This window comes from Antechinus flavipes, chromosome 4 (genome assembly GCF_016432865.1).
Source record: "Antechinus flavipes isolate AdamAnt ecotype Samford, QLD, Australia chromosome 4, AdamAnt_v2, whole genome shotgun sequence".
Classification (NCBI taxonomy): domain Eukaryota; kingdom Metazoa; phylum Chordata; class Mammalia; order Dasyuromorphia; family Dasyuridae; genus Antechinus; species Antechinus flavipes.
In genome coordinates, this window is record NC_067401.1 from 33,505,674 (window position 1) to 33,527,450 (window position 21,777).

The 21,777-nt window shown below is 36.2% G+C and overlaps 1 protein-coding gene across 3 annotated transcripts in view; it reads right to left on the minus strand.

Annotated features, from left to right (window-relative positions):
- MYO1D (myosin ID) overlaps window positions 1-21,777 on the minus strand; it is a 396,161-nt gene that overhangs the window by 202,172 nt on the left and 172,212 nt on the right. For all 3 annotated transcript variants that reach the window (XM_051992392.1, XM_051992391.1, XM_051992390.1), the window contains exons 15-16: window positions 13,904-14,070; window positions 1,326-1,533 (exon numbers count right to left, since the gene is read on the minus strand). In XM_051992392.1, the coding sequence (XP_051848352.1) occupies window positions 1,326-1,533; window positions 13,904-14,070 (375 nt within the window). The remainder of the gene's footprint in view (window positions 1-1,325; window positions 1,534-13,903; window positions 14,071-21,777) is intronic.

The following is a 21,777-nucleotide window of genomic DNA, read 5'->3' on the forward strand; positions in this document are numbered from 1 at the left end:
ATTTAGTTATGGCAGTCTTCCAAAAAAATACAGGAAAAAGTATATTTTCTTAGGAATACATAAAGATTTGTTTTGTAACAAAAAGAAAGTCAAGCAGGGTCCCTTGCTAGAGAGAGCCAGGGACTTATGCTGCCTGTCCTGCTTGATTTTCCAGCCACAAAAAAACACTTTTAACTTTGTTGGATTGGTGATTTAAAAAGGTGTGTGTGTGTGTGTGTGTGTGTGTGTGTGTGTGTGTGTGTGTGTGTGTGTTTTTCCTTTTACACTTTCTTATTCTGTGTGATTCGTAAAACTAAGGGGTACTCAGACAATTGGATAGAGGGACTTTTGAGAGAAAATGCTTAAACATGACCAAATCTTTGAAGGATAAGAGCTGCTTTTATACATATTCTAAAAGACTGACTGGTTTTACCTCCCATTTGGAAAGAAAAAAATTCAGGGAATAAATCACAAAGAAATAGCAAAAATCAAAATTTACAGTTTAATTTAATGCAATTAAATTTAATAACTTAATGTAGTTCTCAAGGATGTGGCTGCTTTAAGCAACCAATAAGCAAAAACTTACTAAGTGTATATTCTGTGCTAGGCTTTATGCTAGGTGCTAGAAATAGAAATACAAAAATCAACAAATAAACCTTTGTTAGGTACCTACTATATGCTAGGCACTGTGCTGGTGATAAAAACATAAATGTGAAAACAGTGCCTGCTCTCAAGGAGATTTTAATCAACCTAGGCCAGGATCAGAAAGACTTGAGTCTTTAATCACTTCTAAGCTGTGTAGTATAGGCAAATAACTTAAGCTCTGTTTACCTCAATTTTCTCAAATGTAAAATGGGAATATTAATAGCATCTACTTTTGAAGGTTGTTCCAAGGAGCTGATGAAATAATTGTAAAACATGTAGCACAATGCCTGGCACATAGTAAAGACTATATAAATGTTTGCTATTTTTATTGTTTTTATTTGTTAAATATACAGAAAAGGAAGATACAAAGAAATGGAACAAGCTGACTTTGGGAAAAGATGCTAGGAACTTACTCTAGCACTTAGCACTTTATAAGGTTCACAGATAGTACTTGATAAATGCTTCTTATTTGACATTAGAAGAGGAAAGGATCAGAGAATTTCCAAATGGAAGAGACCATGGAATTCATTTAATACAGCTCCTTCATCTGGTAATTGAGGAAAATGGAGTTGGGGAGGGCGGGGTCATTTGGAAGTTTCTCAGAATTCATCTAAATAATCAATAATTTAGAAAGAGAATTCCCACACATTGTTATGGATATGAAAATTGGTATTCTGTTTAAATGGAGAAGGCACAATTACCTTTTGCAGAAAGAGGACAATCCTTACAAGCATCTGAGCATGGAGTTCTTCCAAGGTGAAAAGTGTTCTGGGAGTTCGGATAAAAATTTTGGTCTTTCCATAAGCCACGTCATCCTGGAAACCACAGCCTTCAATCAGTTTTTTCACAGCTTGTTTGTCTGAAGGGAGGTCATGGTTGGGCCAGGTAAATTCAGAGATCATCTTGTACCTAGGTAAACCACAAGCGTTTATGTTACTGGAGAATCTCTTGACTCTATAAAATCTGGAAGAGTTTAAAAATGTTATTCATTTCAAAATCTGTTGTGAAAATTAGCATGGAACCCAGAGAGAGGACTGTGGGGACTTAGTGTGGATCACAACACAGTATTTTCACTTTTTTGTTGTTGTTTACTTGCATTTTGTTTTCTTTCTCATTTTTCCCCCTTTCGATCTGATTTTTCTTGTGCAACGTAATTGTGGAAATATGTACATGAGAAAAATCAGATCATTCCAAGAATGGGGGATAGTCAGAGAAGAGCAAGGATGCCAGAGATGACATTCCTTGTAAGAATAACAAAGTCATTTTGGAATAGATTAAAGAGTGGGAGATGAAGTGATGTACAACAAGGCTGGAAACAGGTTTTGACCAAGTTGTAAAAGGCTTTTTACAAGCCAAAGAGAAGAATCTGTATTTTATTTTAGAAGCAACAGGAATTTACTAAGCTTAACATTTATCAGAGGAAGGCTATATAGCTTTCTATAGCTTACTAATTGAATAATTAGTCTGTAGAGAAAGCTTTGCAGAAAAATAACATCTTTGTGCTCTCATAAGACTTCCAAAAGAATCTTCTATGAAGCTTAATGTATTTCACTCCAGTGATTTTAAATCAGAAAGCCCGGGGATTTTATATGATCCTGAGAAGTTTAAAGGAACTCCAGGGCATAGATGCTGGGAAGACATGGGGGAAAAGTGTATCTATATATGAATTTATATAGATTTTAATTAAATAGATAGCTTTACTATCTAAGAGTGCAAAGAAAGAAAAGGCAGCATGAGGTAATGGTAAGAGAGCAGGATAAGGAGTGAAGGGAACCTAAATTCAAATCCTCCTTTTCTACTTATGTGCCTTCAGTAAGGAACCTCATCTATGGATCAAATGATCCCTAAAGTCCCTTTTAGCTCTAAATCCTATGAATAATCTAGTTACAAAGGTTTATTGAATCATACAATTTTATAAATTGGGAGATGCTTCAAACATCAACCAGTTCAATTCCTGGCCAAAACATGAATACCCCAGTCATCTGGAATTTATACCACAGTTTCCACAGATAAAGAACTCATTATCTACTGTCCACTTATGGACAATTCTAATTTTTTTTTCTTCTAACATGGAGTCAAAATCTTACCGTTTCTATCCATTACTCCTAGTTTAAACTTCCAAGTCCAAGCAGAAGATAAAATAAATTCTATTTTCTTAGGATAAACTTTCAAATATTATCTATATATCAGGACAACTTAAGTTCTTTCTTCTTCAGTTTAAGCATCTCTTGTTCCTCCAACTCTTGTACTTATGTTATATTTTCTAAACTCCTCAAAATTCTGGTCATTGTGCTCTAGAATAACTCCAATTAGTCAACAGCCCTTTTAAGATATAGTGCTCAGGAAGAAACACTACATTGCAAATGTGATCAGGGTGATGGAATGAATACCTTACAATACCACTAATACTTGACCCTTTTGACTATTCCCTCTTTAGTGATATTCTAACATCTAGTGATAAGTTAGTGATTTCTATGGTGCAGTTCTCCCTGGCTTCTCTTTTCTTCCTGAATGCTTTCTCCATCTTCTTAAATGGTCCACCTTTTCCTCTCATCCTCCAAGTACAAATATGCCCCAAGGCTCTCTCATTTTTTGTCCTTCTACTCTGTTTTTGACATTAGTGATCTCATCTGTTCCCGCGATTATGATAATCAGCTCTATGCAAAAAAAAAAAAAAATCCCAGACATTAATATGAATAAGAAATTGATAATACAAATACTTTCTGTTTTCTCTTCTAAATGTCAATCTAGCATATCCAGTAGATATTAAACATTTCCATATTGAGATTACATGAGTAACTCCCAGTCAACATCTCTAAAATTAATCCTTTCATTTTACCCTCTCCTCCTCTCCCAACCTGTCCCTTTCCCCATCTTTGCCTAGTCATTCAGATTCAAAAGTTTGGAGTCTGGAAACTGAATGTTAAATCAATATGTACTATATTCACTTTTTTTCCTTCTGTTTTTTTTCTCTTATGGTTTTCCCCTTTTGTTCTGATTTTTCTCTCCCAACATGATTCAAAAAGAAACGTGTATTAAAAATTAATGTACATGTATAACCAGGAAAAAGAAAACAATAAAAAGGGAAAAATATAATAATAAAAAAGTTTAGAGTTATCGCTGATCCTTCCATTTTTTTTCACACCTCTCCCCACCTTCCCTCTATCTAGAGTTGCCAAATTCTGTTCAAATACCTGTATAATGTGTCTCACACTCATTTTCTCCCTTTCATTAAGACTGTCCCTACTTCAGCTCAGGCCCTCATTACCTCTCCATCAGATGACTGAAAGTGCCTCTTAATCAGTCTATCTGCAACCAAATTCTACCCTCCTGACTCCATCCTTCACACAGCTGCCAAATTAATTTCTTTAATGCAAATCAATCTCTCTCTCTCTCTCTCTCTCTCTCTCTCTCTCTCTCTCTCTCTCTCTCTCTCTCTCTCTCTCTCTCTCTCTCTCTCTCTCTCTCTCTCTCTCTCTCTCTCTCTCAAAGTTTACTGATCTCCTACTGCTGTCAGGATGAAATCCAACCTCCTTACCTTAACACTTAAGACCTTCTGAGATTTGTCTTTAATCTAACATTGAAGCCTGCCTTCCTCTTCCACCCTATACTGCTTAGCTCCATTCCAAATAAAACTGAATTACTTGTTTCCATTTCAAAAAAACTAAATTACCGGTTTCCTAATATCATTCTGCCTTTTTTTACTTTCCCATGTTCATACAAAGCATCCCTCTGAAGCTTTGGATTTATTTCATCTGCATCTCTGATTGTTGAAATCCTTTTTCCTTAAGGGCCAGCTTGGACTCTCCTTTCTGTACAGAGTCTACTCCCTTTCCCGCACTGAACTAATCTCTTTCTCTTCAAATTTTCTGGTCTACCTGAATCATTATTTTCCCTACTGTAAGTCCTACAATAATACTGATAGTAGCTAACACTCATGGAGCATTTACTATGTGCCAAGTCACTAAACTAAGCACTTTATAATTATTTTCTCATTGAATCCTTACAATAACCCTGGAAGGTAGGTGCTATTATTATCCCCATCTCACAGATGAGGAGCTAAGGTAAAAAAGGTAAACATGACATGCCCAGGATCACAAAGCCAGTAAGTGTCTGAGGCCAAATTTGAACTTGGATCTTCCTGTCTCCAGACCCATATCCATTTGTACCACCTAGTACTCTTGTATCATACTTGTGCACATGTCTTATACCACCTCAATCCTCTTCCAGATGGAAAATTCCTTGAAAAGAGGGGCAATGATAATTTTAATTGTTATTCTTATCTCCAACACCAGACTCTTTTGCCCTGTAGAAATTTACTATTTTTTCAATCAAACTGATGAAATTATCCTAGTGTCTGGCAATCCCTACATTGATGAAATCACAAGTCTAATCTTCTCCTTTTTCCCCTCAAGAAAAATTTCCTTTATCTTTTTTGTTTGCCGTGTCATATCATGGAATCACCTTAAGTTGTGGTTTGTTAAAACTTGCAGGGCTTTTGCACATCAATGATTATGGTCTAATGCCATTACTGCCATGTATAGAATCCTGATTTTAGAAGGGATCCCAGAGACAGATCTCCTGACCCAATCTGCATCTAAACAAGGAGGAACTGAAGTGTTCTGCTTCTTCCCAACCTCTCACTCTGCCCATCCTGCCAGAACGCTTTCTCTTTCTTCTTTAGGTGTCCACACTCATCATTTAAGTGATCTTTTTAGTAATGGATTCTAGAATTTATCCATGAATAAAAGTCAAGCTTGTTGGATTGTGGTTTGCCAACTTTGTTCTCTTCTATTTTCTAAAATCTAAGAATATTTGCTCTTCTCTTGACTTGTATTGCTGCCCACTGTCCTCCATGAACTCTTCTGGTCCACAAATAGTGACTCCACAGTTATAACCAGTAATATCTTCAATATCTTGGTATGAGCTTTGTCTGGCTCTGAACTCATACTTATCAGGAGCATCTAAGTGTTTTCTTACTAACACCTCCTAATTCAAATTGAGGAGCAGGACCACCTTTTCCTCATGGTTATGAGGAACAAGTCTTCTTTCCTCCTGGATAGCTTAGGCCCTTTAGTTTTTCTTGCTTTTCCCAAGAATCTCAATTCACTGAGATCTCTAGCCATTCTCTCCAAACATTGTCCTTAGAGAACCATGTCAAACTTTTGCACTCATCCTCCATTATCTGCTGCCAACTGCATCTTCCATGTGTCTTTTTAATATCTAATCTGGTCATCGAGATCTCTGGATATTTACATCTCTCCTCATATGTTTGTGTCTGAATTTCATTCTTGAGTAATTGTCAGACTTGGATCTCCATTTTTCCTAAAATAAATCCGACCTACTCTACTCCCCATGGTTAGATTTTTACATTTTTTGTAGGCAATTATCTCTTCTCTCTTCATATCTTTGTGTCTGAATTTCATCCTCAAATCATCATCAGACCTCGATCTCCATTTCCTCTAATATAAGTCCTATCTACTTTGTTCCTCATCTTTCCAGGCTTGGATATTCACATTTTTTAATAGGCAATTATTCCTTCTCTTTTCATGTCTTTGTGTCTGAATTTTATCTTCAAGTAATCATCAGACAGGGATCTCTGTTTTCCTTAATCTAAGTCCTACATACTCTGCTCCCCACCTTTCTAGGGTTCTTACATTTTACACTTCCTCTTCCCTCTGTTCCCATCCCTGCCCCTGCCACATAGTCCTGAAGGACACTGGACTCTTAACTTTTTCACGAACAGACACTCCATCTCCAGACCAGGTACTTTCATTGGATGTCTCTCATCTCTGCTTCCAGCAATTCTAATTCCAGTAACCTTCTTCTATTGATCATGCTCTATTTGTACTCTTGTTATGACCCAGATGCTCATAGTTATCACTCCCATTGGACTGTATGCTTCTTGAAAGCAGGGACTATCACTTGCCTTCTTTGTCCCTCCAGTATTTAGCACAGTGATGGGCACACAATAAAAATATAATAAATGTTTACTGAGTGACTTTCTCAGCTCAAAGTTACCCATGTATGTTTCTTATTCTACTTCAATTCTCCTCCATTAGATTGTAGGATGGATTCTGAGATGTTAGTCCCATTTCTATGACTAATAGCTGGAATTTACATAGCACTTTTGAGATTTACGAAGCAGTTTACATTCGTGATTCTCATTTGAACTTTATGACTAGATGTTGGTATTACAGAGGGATGGAGGCATTATAGGTAATAATGCATTGGGGAACGCAGAGGGAACACATTGGGGAACACAGAACACTGTATGTGATAATCCTTCCACTTATCCAGGTCTGTAATGTAAAGTGTTAAGGAACTGCCTAGTACACTGAGGAATTAAATAAAGTTCAAGGTCATGCAGCCATTATATATAAGAGGCAGGGCTTTGCAACCCTTTCTGGCTCCCAAAGCCATCTCCCTGTCTGCCATGTTGCCTCTCATAACACAAATCAGACTACCAAGAACTTGCATGTAAAATAAGTTTCTGTAAAGGCAATCATTTAAAATTTTGTATTCTAAGTTATTTTGTAAAATAAAGTTTTCTTTTATAATGCAAATAATAATATTTCATAGTCAGTGAGCCAATAAGCATTTATTAAGCACTTCCTCTGTGCCAGATACTGTGCTAAATGTGGAGATGTAAAGAAAAAGTCAAAAAAGCTTCTGGTCTCAATAAGTTTACAGTTTAATAGAGGAGTTGTAAATAAATAGGTATGGACAAGATACATCCAGCATAGACAGAAGAACATGAAAGAAGAAAGTAATGGGGAAAAGCCTCCTAGAGAAGGTGAGTTTGAATTGAGTCTTGAAGGAAGCCAAGAAAGCTAGCCAGCAGAAGTGAGGAGGAAGGGCATTCCAGTGAAGAGGAGAGCAATCATTAAGGCAGAGAGCAGAGATGAAGGGTTTAGTGTGAGAAATAGTAAGAACACCTGGGTTATCAAACTGTCAAGTTTGTGTCAAGGGTAAGAACAATGGAAAAAAGGAAAGGTTGAGGTTGTGAAGGGATTTAAATGCTAACACAGAAGACTTTCTAGTTGATCATGGAAGTTACACGGACCTGTTGGAGTTTTTTTAAATAGAGGAATGATATGGTCAGATGTCGACCTAGGAAAATCACTTTGACAGCTGAATAGAAAATGAAATGGAGTGGTGACAGACTTCAAGCAGAGAGGGAGCCCAATTAGAAGGTTACTGCAATAGTTCAGGTAGGAGGTAATGAGGTCCTGGACTAAGGCGATGGCTGAGGGAATCGAGAGAAAGGGATGAATAGAAGCGACACATTCAATTTTCTTGAAACAGGGCATATTGACCAGTATCAGGAAAGAATACCTTAAAACAAATACCTCTCTATCTAAAACAAGTGCCTTTCTATGCTCTTTAACCTTTATCCCTATCTTTTTGCTGTTGTTCAGTCATTTTTTTAATCGTGTCCAACTCATTGTGATCCCATTTGGGGTTTTCTTGGCAGAGATACTGTCATTTCCTTTTCCAGCTCATTTTACAGATGAGGAAACTGAGGTAAACAGAAGTAAGTGACTGTGATCAGATTTGAATTAACATTTTTCTATCTCCCAGCCCTGTATTCTATTCACTGCACTGTCTAGCTGCCCCAACTATAATCTTAAAAGAAAGAATAGATAGATAGGATCACAGAGACAAACCAAATCTTAGGAAATCTAGTCTGAACTACTTCAAAGAGAAAAAGAATGGGGAAAAAAAGCCAAGCAGAAAGAGCACTAGACAGGGATCAAAAGCCTTGAATTCTAATTCTGACCGTCGATTATCAGCTGACATGTGTTCAGGACTCAACTTTCTATAAACCAGGGTAAATACTTTGCTGACCTCACAGGATTGTTGTGAAGATGAAACAAAATTAATTCATGTGAAAGTACTTAAATTGATAGTTGAAAGATGTTATTCTGCAAAATTTTCCCCTTATGTGCTTCTGGGGAGCCATCCAATTGTTTTGTTTATTTTCTGGCATCTTTACTAAAGGCAGCTGCAGGTAACATATTAGTCAGAATTGTTTTTAAGACTCCCTAGATATAATGCTAAGAATTTCAATGGTCTATAAAATAAGCCAATTCTGAATTTTTCTTCTGATCAATTAAAAAAAACCCAACAAGATATGGAAAGAAAAAAAATGAATAACAGCTTCAGATCACTTAAGAAGATTTCTTTTAAAATATCTGCTATATTTGAGAATTAGTGAATGGGTGGATCAGAGGATTATGCATTTTAAGACAAAACAATTTAATGTCTGTAATTTCACCACGACTTAATTATCAAAATTGTTTTATGATGAAAGAAAGGTAAGCAGTTAAACTCCATCCATTTTAAAATTCACAATATTAAAAAGTTAGGTTTAATTCTCCAGGAAAAGAATAAAGCTATGTGAACAAATAATAAAAAAAGGTAACTCCATTTTTTTTAAAAGGGAAAAAAACCCTAATTTATTATAAAAGACTAAATTCCATTTCACCACAAATAAAAGGATGTAGACATTTATAAAAACTGATGATGTCTTTAATATCTTCCTTGCCTATCTGTTAACATGTCTCCCCCTTCTAAAAAATGGACAACTTCCTCAGAAACCTGCTCCATTTCTTCCTCATTTCAAGCTCCATTTCTTCCTCATTTTCCCACTCATTTTTTTAGGCTTATGATGTATTTTGGTTTCTGTTGAAACTTCTCTAGGATCAATAATTAAACCCATTTCCTCTCCTTGTCCTTGACCTGTCTGTAACATTTGACAGTGATAATCACAACTTTATGAGGTTCTTTTTTTGGGTTCTATAACTGTAAATTCATGGTTTCCTACCTCTATAAAAGATAATAGTTCCCTCAGTGGGAACATGAAAATTTAGAATATTAGGTGGTATTTATTTAGTATTTTTAAGGTCTGTATAGCACTTTACAAATAGTATCCCTTTTCAATCCATCATTAAACACTTATTAAACACCTACTATGTGCCAGGCACTGGCGGGGATACAAAGAAAAGTAAGAACCAGTCTCTGCCCTGGAGGAACTTACAATCGAATGAGGAAACAATACACAAATATATACAAAGCAAGCTATATAACAGGATACACAGGAAATCATTACAAGTGAGCAAGGACTAGAGTTAAGAAGAATTGAGAAAGGGTGATAGAAAAAGATGGGGTTTTAGTTGGGATTTTAAAGAAAGTCAGTAGGCAGAGTTGAGAAGAGAGAGTGCTGTTGGAATGGGGGATGGCCAAAAAAAAAATGCCCAGAGATAAAGAGATAGGATGCTTTGTGTGTGGAATAGCCAAAAGGCTGCTGTCACTGGACTGAAGAATATGTTGTGGGGAGTAAGGTATAAGAAGCTGGAGAGGTAGGAGGAGGCTAGGGTATGAAGGGCTTTGACAAACAGAATTTGGTATTGGATCTTGGAGACAATAGAGAGCCAGTAGAGTTTATCGAGAAGGTCTGGAGGTACCATTGAGGAAATTATCTTGTGGCTGAATCGAGGAAAGACTAGACTGGGGAGAGAGGGGAGGGAGGTGGATCCACTAGTAGATTATTAAAATAGTCCAGGGGTGAGATGGTGAGGGTCTGTACCAGGGGTTGCCAGCATCACAGGAGAGGAGGAGGTATTTTCTAGAGATGTTTCAAAGATTAGCAACAGATTGGATATGGGTGTGGGGGGGGAAAGTGCTGAGAAAGAATGAGGGGTCAAGAATGACTGATCCTCCCATTCTCACTCAGCCACTATTATTATGTCTATTTTACAGATATTTAAACTGAGGCAAACAGAAGTTACATCACTTGCCAGGGTTACACAGCAAATAAGTGCTTAAAACTGGATTTGAATTCAGGTCTTCATAACTCCAGGTTTAACACTTTATTCAATGTGACAGGGAAAGACTGTGATTTCTGTTTTGGACAGGCTGAAACTGAGATGTCTATGGGACATTCAATTTGAGATTAATGTGGTTGGCGTGCAAGACTGTAGCCCATGAGGATACATAGCGCATTGTAGCCTATAAAGCTGGATACATAGATGTGGGATACATTTGCATAGAGATGATAACGGAACCCATTAGGGTTGATAAGATCACTGAGAGAAGGTAAAAAGCAGGGATTCTTAACCTTTTTTGCTAATGGCAGTTCCACAAAGCCTGTGGACCCCTTCTCAGAATGGTATTTTTAAATGCATAAAATAAAATACATAGGATTGTGGGAAACAAGTACATTAAAACATTTAAAAAAATATTCGTGTACCCCAGATCAAGAATGTATGTTTAGAGAATTGAATGTATGTAACATCAATTGAGTAATGAGATCAAAAGCCAGATTACAAGAGCTTGAAAAGGGAATGAGAGTAAAAGAAGTGGGGGCAATGAGGACAGAAAGCTTTTTTCCTAGAAGTTTATCAGTAAAAAGAAGGAGAGACATGAAATGACAGGGGATAGCAGGTGATTGAGGTGAGAGTCGGATTTGGTGAGAAGGAGAGCTCATAACTAATCTGGGATAGAGCAATTTCTTTAGTGGTGATGGGAAATGGAAGACAGATTCCAAATGGCTGGAGTGTATGTGGGTGATGAAAGACAGCAGCGAATGCAAAGATGCAAAGGTCTGGCATGCATGAGAGCATATCAGCAAATGGGATTCTAGCAGCCTGGATTTATATTGCACGTCTCCTTCAAGGGGCTCAATTACAGTGAAACAAGCATGTTCTCAGACTACACATGTTCCCACAATCCTACGGGGATGAACCCCTTAACCAAAAGAGAATCTGATACACAGAGTAGTTAAAACGGACCTTCTGGAATCTACAGCTGCATAAAAATAGAAGCAAAACGCATCCTGTTCCCTTGGCTTAGTAATAAGCAGTATGTTAATGGGTTTGTTACTTTCAAAGTTGGTTATGGTGAAAGGTCCCGTTTCTGGAAATGCTACCGTTAATGTTAAATTTAATATCCGAGGGCACATTCCTTAAAAAAAAAAAGCAATCCTATTATAAAAATACAGTAACAAAAATAAAATCCTCAGCTAAAATAATTTCATTCACAAGGATAAGAAATTGAAAAACTATACATGGTGAAAAAAATCCATGAGGATAGAGAAGAGACTAGATGACACAGTTAGAAATGGGAAACAAATAAGACCCACAAAATAAAGAGATGGACAAACTAAACAATGATACATTAAGAAAGGATAAGGGCAACCAGAAAATTAAAAAACAACAACAACCCAAAAAACTAAGTAAGAAGAAGTGTCAATATTTGAATAACATTATAGGTAAAAATGGTCCAAACAAGTTGGAAATATTTGCAGACATACTGTAAAAACTGGGTATGATGACATTGCTATATCACTCTTAAAGGTTTTCCATTATCTAACAAATCAATGCAAAGTCGCTCTTCTCTCCTTCCCTAAGGCAAAGAGCGTGACCCTGGTACCTTAGCAAATCACATCCTGAATGGTCCTGCTAATTATAAAGCTGAACTCAGAATAAATCTGCCATTTGACAGCATCTTTTCCTCCCCCAAAGACCTCCAAAGCTTTCAAGGTCATTGGTACATTAAAAATCCCTATCTGTCTCTCTCTATAAAAGACATGAAGATAAAGGAAAGTGACAGGTAGAAATCTGGGTTTAAACTGATAATCCTTAATAAAAGCCTGCACAACTTGAGCCAAGTCTTGAGCCAAGAAATCATTGTAAAATACTCATTTGAGCAAAGAGAAACATAGTCCTCTCAGCACCACAGTCTGCTAGTCTGATGGAGCTCTAGCTCCCATTCCACTTCCCACTTTCAATTAAAGTATATGACTCTGAATGAATATGGGATTGCAATAGAAAAACACTGAAGGACATAATGAATCAGTAATGCAATTGATTTCCATTTCATGTGTGGCTTGAGGAATTCATCCTGTTACTTTATAGTGACATGAAATTTAAAACAGAAACTGGACTCATCTGAGATAGGAAGCTGGAGTTTTCCAGAAGCATATTTTTTATCTAAAATAATGGTTTTCAGGGCAGCTGGGTGGCACAGTGAATATAGCACCAATCCTGGAATTAGGAGAACCTAAATTCAAATCTGACCCCAGACATGAGCTATGTGACCCCACACAAGTCATTTAACCCCAATTGTTTCAAAAAAAGAAAAAGGGATGACTTTTGTGGGATAGGTTACATAGTAAAATACTGAATCAAAATGCTTCTTTAAATAAATGATATAGGGATTGCTTTTTGACTTTTCCAATTTCATACTTACTGATGGGGTCCCACTAAGCCCATTTTCTAACTTATTTCTCTACCAATAAAAGAACTAGAGTTCATTTTCTTTTGAATATAGTAGCAAATCTAAAGTTTGAGGGCAGAGGGAAGCCAAAGATATAAAAAAGGTTGACTGAATACAATTTATATAGTTTGTAATTCATCATTAACAGCCTTGCTCTTTATTTCTGTCTCTCTTACTTTTCCCATCTGTCCTCTCAGAGACTGAGCCTCACATCATACCATTCTAATCACACTCCAGTTTGGTCCAGAGACTGCTTCCATCTATTCCCCAACTCAGCTTGTGTACTATTTAACCTCCATTCATTTTCTACAAGTTACAGTTAGAACATATAAATAAACATCTCTGCATTGGTTATGGAGAATTGCTGTAAATCTTATCATTATAAGTTCTTGTGTTTGCAAGACAATGCAAGTAGATCACTTTTGCTAGAAACTATCAAGAAAGCCAAACTAAAATTACCTTTAAAAGTTAAGTTGTAATTTCAACCAGGAAAACTGACAATTTAGGGAGCAGTTAGATGGCACAGTGGATAGAATACTGGCCTTGAATCAGGAGGATCTGCGTTCAAATCTGGTCACAATACTTAATGTTTCCTAGCTTGTGATTCTTGGCAAGTCATTTAATCACAATTGCCTCAAAAAGTTAAAAAAAAATCTTGGTTTTGCATAAGGTTTATGTTTTATTTAGTTCAAGAATCCTCATTTAATGATGTTATACTTTAAATATCATTTAAATATTTTAAAATTAAATGTTTTAAAATATTCTTGAACTTCTTAAAGAATCTCTGTCCCTCTGCTTTCCCCTAAATTGAACTGAATTTTAAAGACCTCATCTCCTTTCTCCAAGAGAGGATGCATTATTTCCCAAGATCATTCATGCCAACAGATGAGGAACATCTTTTACCAGTTCTAGGATTTATTCTTTGTTACTATCATTTGAAATGTGAACATTAGGAAGACTATCTTATTCATAAGATACTTTGAAGAACCCTGCTCACCTGTGAAGAAACTTCTCGTAGGTCTGACGGTAAGCAAATCCTGCCCGCCGCACTCTCACATTTTCCAGTAGCCCGAGATATTCTACCTGATGCCGGCAACGCTCTTCATCAAACAGCTGGGGGGATTTTTTGTCATTTGGCTTAATGCAACGTACATAATATGGTTCCTAAGGACATAAAAATTGCATATGATAAGTTTTATTTGAGAATGTTCAGACTAAGGTAGTCCTAGTTATTTTATGTTCCTTTTACAAAACAGAAACTAATTATGATATTAAAAATAACTTGAAAGGCTCAGGGGAAAATACAACTCTTTACATTAGTGCCTGGTACATCCATGACTTTTCTCTCATTCATTTGCCACATGTGACTAAGTCATAACCACAAACAGAAGACAAAACAATCAGCATAAGATATGTTCCCTGTTATCATGAGACCTATGGTCTATTATATATGTATTTGTAATCTGTTTAAACTGTGGGAGATCTTGGCCCTTGAGTCAGATGTTTTCCTCCTTTACCTATATTTTCTTCATCTGGTTTTTCAAAATGCTTTAATCCACCCTTCTGAGACCATTGTATACAAATACAGGCCCAGTAAAAAGTCTAAAAATGTTTTCACCACAGAATGACTGTAACAGAATAACTCTAATGAGGATTTGTAAACACATCCCCTGTAAGACTTTTGATTAAATAGAATTCACTGGAAACAGATTAAGAAAGCATTTTATAAAGAGTTTAAAAAGCTGAGGTTAAAATGTAATTCTATATGTAATTACTGAATACTACTGCTTGAGCTGGGGAATCCTGTTAGTCACCGATGGTCATCCTGCATTAAGAAGCAGAAGCTCTTTCATGCTTTTTGGGAAAGGCATTGTAAAACACATAAAATATAAGATGCTTGATTAAAACACTTTCCATTTAACCAATTTCCTGTCCATTTATGTTTGTTTAAAAAATCTTTTGCTTTAGAAATGATTTAGAAAGTCTGATTGAGCTTAATATGCTAAAAAATTCTACCTATTGTGGTCAATAATAAATGTTAAACAGAAGCTATAGTAATATTTTTTTTTGAAAAAAAAAAAACAAATTATGCAAGCTTGCCCTTATCTTATCCTCTTTAAAAGTTATCTCAAGTCAGTCAGTCGCAAGATTTACTAAACACCAACTACATGCCAGGCACTGTGCTAAATTCTGTGGGACTTCCCAATCTAATGGGAAAGAAAATATACAAACAATTCTATAAAAACAAGAGAGAGAAAGGATCACTTGAAAAAAAAAAAAACCCAGTGGTGGGAAGTCACTAAGATTAAAGGGGATTCAGAGAGACTTCCTGAACAAGGTGGGATTTTTGGCTGGCTTTTGAAGGAAGGTAGGAAACAGAGGAGAAGATGAAGAGAATTCTAGGTATGGGGGACAGACAAGGGAAAACGCTCCAGGCCAGGGATGGAGTGTCTTGTAGGAGGGAAAGCAGAGAGGCGATTTGTTGGATCACAGATTATATGGTTGCAAGTAAGACAAAGAAGATTGGAAAAGAACATCGGGGCCAGATTATAAATGGCTTTAAAAGCTAAACAGAGGGTTTTAGATTTGATCCTGGAGGCAACAGGAAACCACTGGAATTAATTGACTGTGGGGAAGAGTGACATGATCAGATCTGTGCTTTAGGAAGATCAACTTGACAACTGAAAGGAGAATAGACCTTGTGGGAAGAAAGACGAGGGAGGGAGACTGATTATTAGACTGTACAGGTGTCAGGTGATGATGGACATTACTAAGGCAGTGCCAGTGTACAGCTTGTGATGCCATAGTGCATAAAGCATCAGCCTGGAGCCAGGAAGACTCATCTTCATAAGTTCAAATCCAGCCTCCAACAGTGACCAGCTGTGTGATTCTGGGCAAGTCACTTAACCCTCTTTCCCTCAGTTTCCTCATCTGTAAAATGAGCTGGAGAAGGAAGTGGCAAACCTCTCCAATGTCTTTATTAAGAAAACCCCAAATGGGGTGACAGAGAGTCAGACGTGACTGAACAACAGTGCATGAAAAATGCATTCCAGTACACATAATTCATGTGAGGTTACAGGAAGCACACTAAGACCCTGGAGAATGGGAACTGCATCAATTTAATTTGAATAGCACCAAGGCACAGAGGCATGTGCAAATATCTATTTTCATTCTGTCAGTATTTATGGGATGCACAGCATCATAATAAGCATTTGAAGTAAGACCAGACAAATAAATCCATCTGTTATCTGCAATTTTATCAATAACCTTCCTACAATGGAGATGATATTTTGGGTGCAGTGATCAGGGGAGAGTATGATAGTACCATCATTTTCCTAAACCTAAACACTATGTGTCTTATAATATGATCTAAGACTGCAGAACCTTCTAAGAAAAAAGGAAATATATGAAGTTTTTTTTTTAATAAGTTGTATTGGGCAGTGTGATGGAGATGAAAAAAAGCCCTGACTCTAACTTAGAAGATGTAAGTTCAAATCCCACCACAGACCTGTTCTGCTGGTATGATTCTGGACAATTCATTTCATTTCCCTGGGCCTCGGTTCCTCATGTGTGAAGTGAATGATTTGGACTGCATTGTCTATACAGTTCTTTTCATCTCTATATCTATGATCTTATTATATGGTCCAAAATAACCAGGAAATATAATCCAGCAGAATATTTAGAATAATTAATGATTGTCCTGGAAGAAGGAATTTAATGAAAATATCTGGAACTGAATACTGAAGGACGGAATAACTCACATTTCACAGAATCATAGATTCTTAGACTTGAGGAAAGAATCTCAGTGGTTATTAAGTATAATCTGTATCCCAAAAGAAATCCCTCTTACAACACATCTCACCACTGGCAGAACCAGGCAGTTGGCAGAATCAAATGGGTAAAAATTACAAAGGGGGAAATGAAGATGATATTGGGAAAAATTTCCCCACAATTCTAGCTGTCCTGAAGGGAATTAGCTACCTCAAGAGAAGGTAGTTTCCCCCTCCTTGGAGGTCTTCAAGCAGGGGTCAGATGGTTCCTTGTTAAGTATGTGATAGGTGGTAGATATGTATATAGGTTGAACCAGATGGCTGCTGAGGCAGGTTCCTTCTGACACTTCCACTTTGTGATTCCTAGAACCCAAGAGAGCCTTATCGATGTGGTTTGACCAGGGGCTGCCATTTTCCTCATCATCTTAATGATCTTAATAGATCCGAATATCTCAGTCATTTTTTGTTTTTGACTGATGAATCCTACTGCTGACTCGAGTTTGCCATCCTTACCAATATCAAGCAGTTCCTCCCTCATCTTGTATTTAGGACTCGAAGTTTCATCATCATAGGTTTGATCCAAGGTTCAATTTGTTGAAATCTATGGTTTTCATCTTTGTCATGAATCTGTAAGTTTTTCTAGTCTTGGAGTACTCAGTATTTTGTAAATGTGTCATCTATAGTAAGTGCTATAAATGTCTATTCCCTTCTCCTTCCCCTTACACTTTCACCCAAGTCACTGAGGACACTCAACTAACTTCATCCTCCTACACTGGCATTAAAGTACTAATGGACACCCTAAGTTTGGTCATTTATTCAGTTCTAAATCTACCCACCTACCCTCCTGCCTAGCATATACCTCTACCTTGTTCACAAGGAGAGCATGGGAGACTTTGACAAGCACTTTGCAAACTAGCTTCATTTCCCTTTTTTTTTTTTTTTGGAGTGGGGGACAGAGTTATAAAGCTAAATAGATTAATACCATTTCTTTTACTTACTTAGTTAAATAAACTTGCCAAAAAGAAAGAGAAACGATAGAAGAAAAAAAGGAAGAAAAGAAGTAAAGAAAAAAAAAGTTTTCCTTTCCCCCCTATATAGAATATAGGTATACTATGTTATTTTTATAAAATATTCTGCAATTTTTTTGTCAGGAATTGATATAATGTTTTAAAATTTACAAAACAATTTCATTGTAAGAACCCTACTGGCACTATTTATATCTCTTTTTCAGAAGATTAGAGTTCATTATAGAATGGTAGACAGAGAGTTGCTCTGAAGCCAGAAAACCCTGGGTTCATATCTCACTTCTGACACACAATGAGCTGTATGATCCTGGCCAAGTTATTTAACTTCTTATTGCTGTGAGGTAAATCTATAAAATTCTAACTTACAAAGAAAATACAGATTTGCAATAGTAGAGGGAGCTGCCTTCACCAATGAAAGTCAAGGTGCAGTAGTAGAAACTAAAAAGTTATAATTGAAGGACAATATGGAAACTTGTTAAAAAGGAATGGAAAAGTTGGGTTGGGAAAGTAACAAGAAATGTGGTAGCCATATTAAAAAAAGACATGAATACCAAATGATTATCACCATCCCTCTCTCCCATATCATCCAAAGGCAATCGGGAATAGATTGCTACCAAAACAATAATAAGACATAAATTATATTTGAGAAATATTATCTTGCCAGCTATGTATTAAAGTAATATCCAAGAAAGAACAGGAGTTCTAATAGGCTTTTCTATAACTCAGGTGTGAGGTGAGGAGAGCCTGGATGAGGTGAATGTTGAAATGGAGAACAAATGTTATGCTGAGGAAGAATATTAAGAGAAAAACGTGGCTAATGGTGAGAGAGGGGAATCAAAGAAGAAGAATAAGTCTAAAATAATCTTTAGATTAGGAACCTGAGGAGCAGGAGGATGTTGATGGCAATGAGGCAAATGGAAAGGAACAGGGTCAATGACCTTGGAAATGAGAGAAAGAACAGTGGTTTTCTTCTTTAACTTTTCAAATGTTTTATTGATGCTTTTGTCTTATCTGTCACTGACCTCCCCCGCCAACCTGTAACCTCAAGTAGAAGTTTTTCCTTATAACAACAGGAACATTGGTTTTCAATAATAATATTCATGTTTTAGCAAGACCTTGAAGAGATGATGGCATAGAGACAGTGGAGAATTTATAACTGAAGAGGTAGTGAGTTTTACCTGGGTGATGAAGATTTAAAAACTAAAACTATGAAATGAGCTACTGAATTTCCTAGGGAAATGAGCACAAGGGAGTAGAAGGCTTTTGGGTAGGTTCAGGATAAGATGTTTTTATTTTAAATACTTAGTGATGCTTTTGTATAAAATTATACTTTCCCCTTTAATTTCCATTATGTTTAGGCAACAATGCAAAATGGTAAAGTGATTACTAAAGATGTGATGCTTTGATAAATGTAGAAATATGTTTAGAAGAATTGCACGTGTTTAGGGATGAAAAATAAGGGGAAAGGAAGAAGAAAAATTTAGAACACAAGGTTTTGCAAGGGTAAATGTTGAAAACTATCTTTGCATGTATTTTGGAAATAAAAAAGCTACTATTTTAAAAAGCCAGGAAAAGAACAAATTAACCCCTCCAAATTAAACACCAAATTTGAAATTCTGAAAATAAAAGGAGAGGTTACTAAAACAAAACAAAACATGATGCTTGTTTGTATTATGGGACACTAGACAAATGAAACCATTTGTAAGAATTCCTGTTATAATTAAACAATAAATAAAAAAAAATCTGTCTTGGCCCAGATGTTAAATTTATTCTTTAGCTCTATGAAGAATATTTTATAAAATAATACCAAAGCAATTAAAGTTAAATTAGATATCCCTCCATTTTGTTAACAATCAGTTAGCCATAACAGTGGGAAATGATATTTAGGATTGATCAGAATCACTGGTTTTGTTTAGTTAAAATATGATGCACAATGGAGTCATACTATTATTTAAGCATGCTTTTATATTTTAATTTCTCTTAGTACACCGTGGGAGGCAGTATGAATTGGGAGCCAGCCTCAAAACCAAGAAGATCTGGCTTCAAGGAACATACCTCTACACCTTTATTGACTGATAGGATCCCTGGCAAATCTGTTAATCTCTCAGTGCTCTATATACAATTTTGTAAGACTAAAAATCACAGAGATAGTGCCAATCTGCACTGGTAGAGGGACTTTTCTTATCCAGGAATTTCATACCAAGGAATTCACAGGTTGAGTCCCTATCCTTATTCATACAAAGAGGTAAAATACATTTTCAATCCTAAGTAAGCACTTATTTGTTTTTCATCTAGTAACTCTAGTTATGGCACTGACTATAGGGAAACCCAAATTTAAAATTTAATGGAACATAAGGGGGCAAAATAGTATTTTTATACAAAAACATTACAAATACTGAAAATGAAATCTCTCAAAACTATTCTCCTGGAGATACCCAAGACTTCTAATCTCCTTTCTTCCCTTCCCCTAAAAAAAACTTTCTATGCTTTGCATTCTTATGTCTTCATTGTCCAAGTATTTTTTGGAAGCCTAACTGTGCATGACAGTTAACTAGGCTCTTATAATGAAGACACATTAACATATACTAAGAAGTAAAAGATGGGACAACATCATAAAAAGGTAATTGATATAAAATTAATAGTGTAGTTTAACACAGGGGTCAAGGAGAAAGTTTGTAAGTAAAATTTTAATAATGAAAATTTCAAGTTTAGAAAGAACAAATCCAAAAGAGCCATCAGCTCTTCTTTTCATAAGTCCTGGAAATTTTCATGGAAAAACTAGATTTTCCAGAGATGTTTAAGTGATAGAAGAGGGGCAAGTTTGCAGTTATGGATGAGGGGAAGTAGAGTATGTTATATGAAGAAGGACATGCTGTGACTTGGGAAAGCCCTTGGTACCACAAGTAAAACACACTTAAAGGAAATTTTTGCAGCTTTGCTAAGGATGTACTAAGAAATCGGGCAAATTAAGGACTAATTAGGAAATCTCAAGTGTAGATTGTGTGCGTGGATTTTTAGATTTTGGAATACTTTATTTCATTTGCAGGTATAATCAGCTAATTCTATAGTCTTTTAGTGAGTTTTTAGAAGTATCTTTTTAGAAGCAGTGTGATATAATGAATAGAGTTGGCTTTAGCAACAGGAATATTTGAGTTCAGACCCGGTTTCTGCCCCATAATGGCTGTGTGATCTAGGCCACATCACTGACATTCTCAGTATTCTAGAAAACTCTTTAAAATTAGAAATTGCAAAGGGGATTCCAACCTGTATAGAGGGAATTTCTGCCCTCCTGCCCTTCCTCGAGAACTTTAACAAATCTTGTCTCTATCCCTAACCCAACTATCTTGAAAACTTAATAATTTGAACAGGAGGGTAACTTTCATTTGGTGATGGAGCATCATCTGTGTAACTGTTTTTGATTTGGTAAATTAGGTTTTTTTGGTTGATATATTTTCTTTGGCATTAGCCACATGTCTGTACAAATATTCAAACAAAGATCATCTAACTGTATTCATGGGAACCAGGAACACCTTTAATTCACCCTAATTTAGGGGCCTAAAGCAGTCTGTCACCACAGGGTGGTAGATTTTGTATAACTATTACCATGTTTGATAGTTAAAAAGAATTGTGGTCTCTAATGCAGTTTAGAGATTACAGTCTCTAAGTTCATATTATTATATTTGGGACATTAATTGGCAGGATCTAAAGAAAGTAAACAACTTTTAAGCCATTTATAGTGTAAGATTTTCCTATTCCATATATTTGAAAGGCTTCAGAAATGGCAGTGGTACAGAGGCCCAGTGACCTCCAACTGAAGGAAGAGGAGGTGTGCATTGTCAATTATGGCAGGGAAGGTAGTAAAGTAGTGAGTTTTTATACAAGGAACATATAAGTTGATCAAAATACACTCTACCTATATTATGAGCTAAGAAGCTAGAGAATAAGTGAGATTCAAAGATGACATATTATTGCCCTTTGTTTTAGAGGAAGTCATTGCTTATCAAGTATTTGTTTCTGCATTTGGAGATAAGGCTAAGAGATTATCTGTATGCTTAGCATTGTTTCCCACATTACAT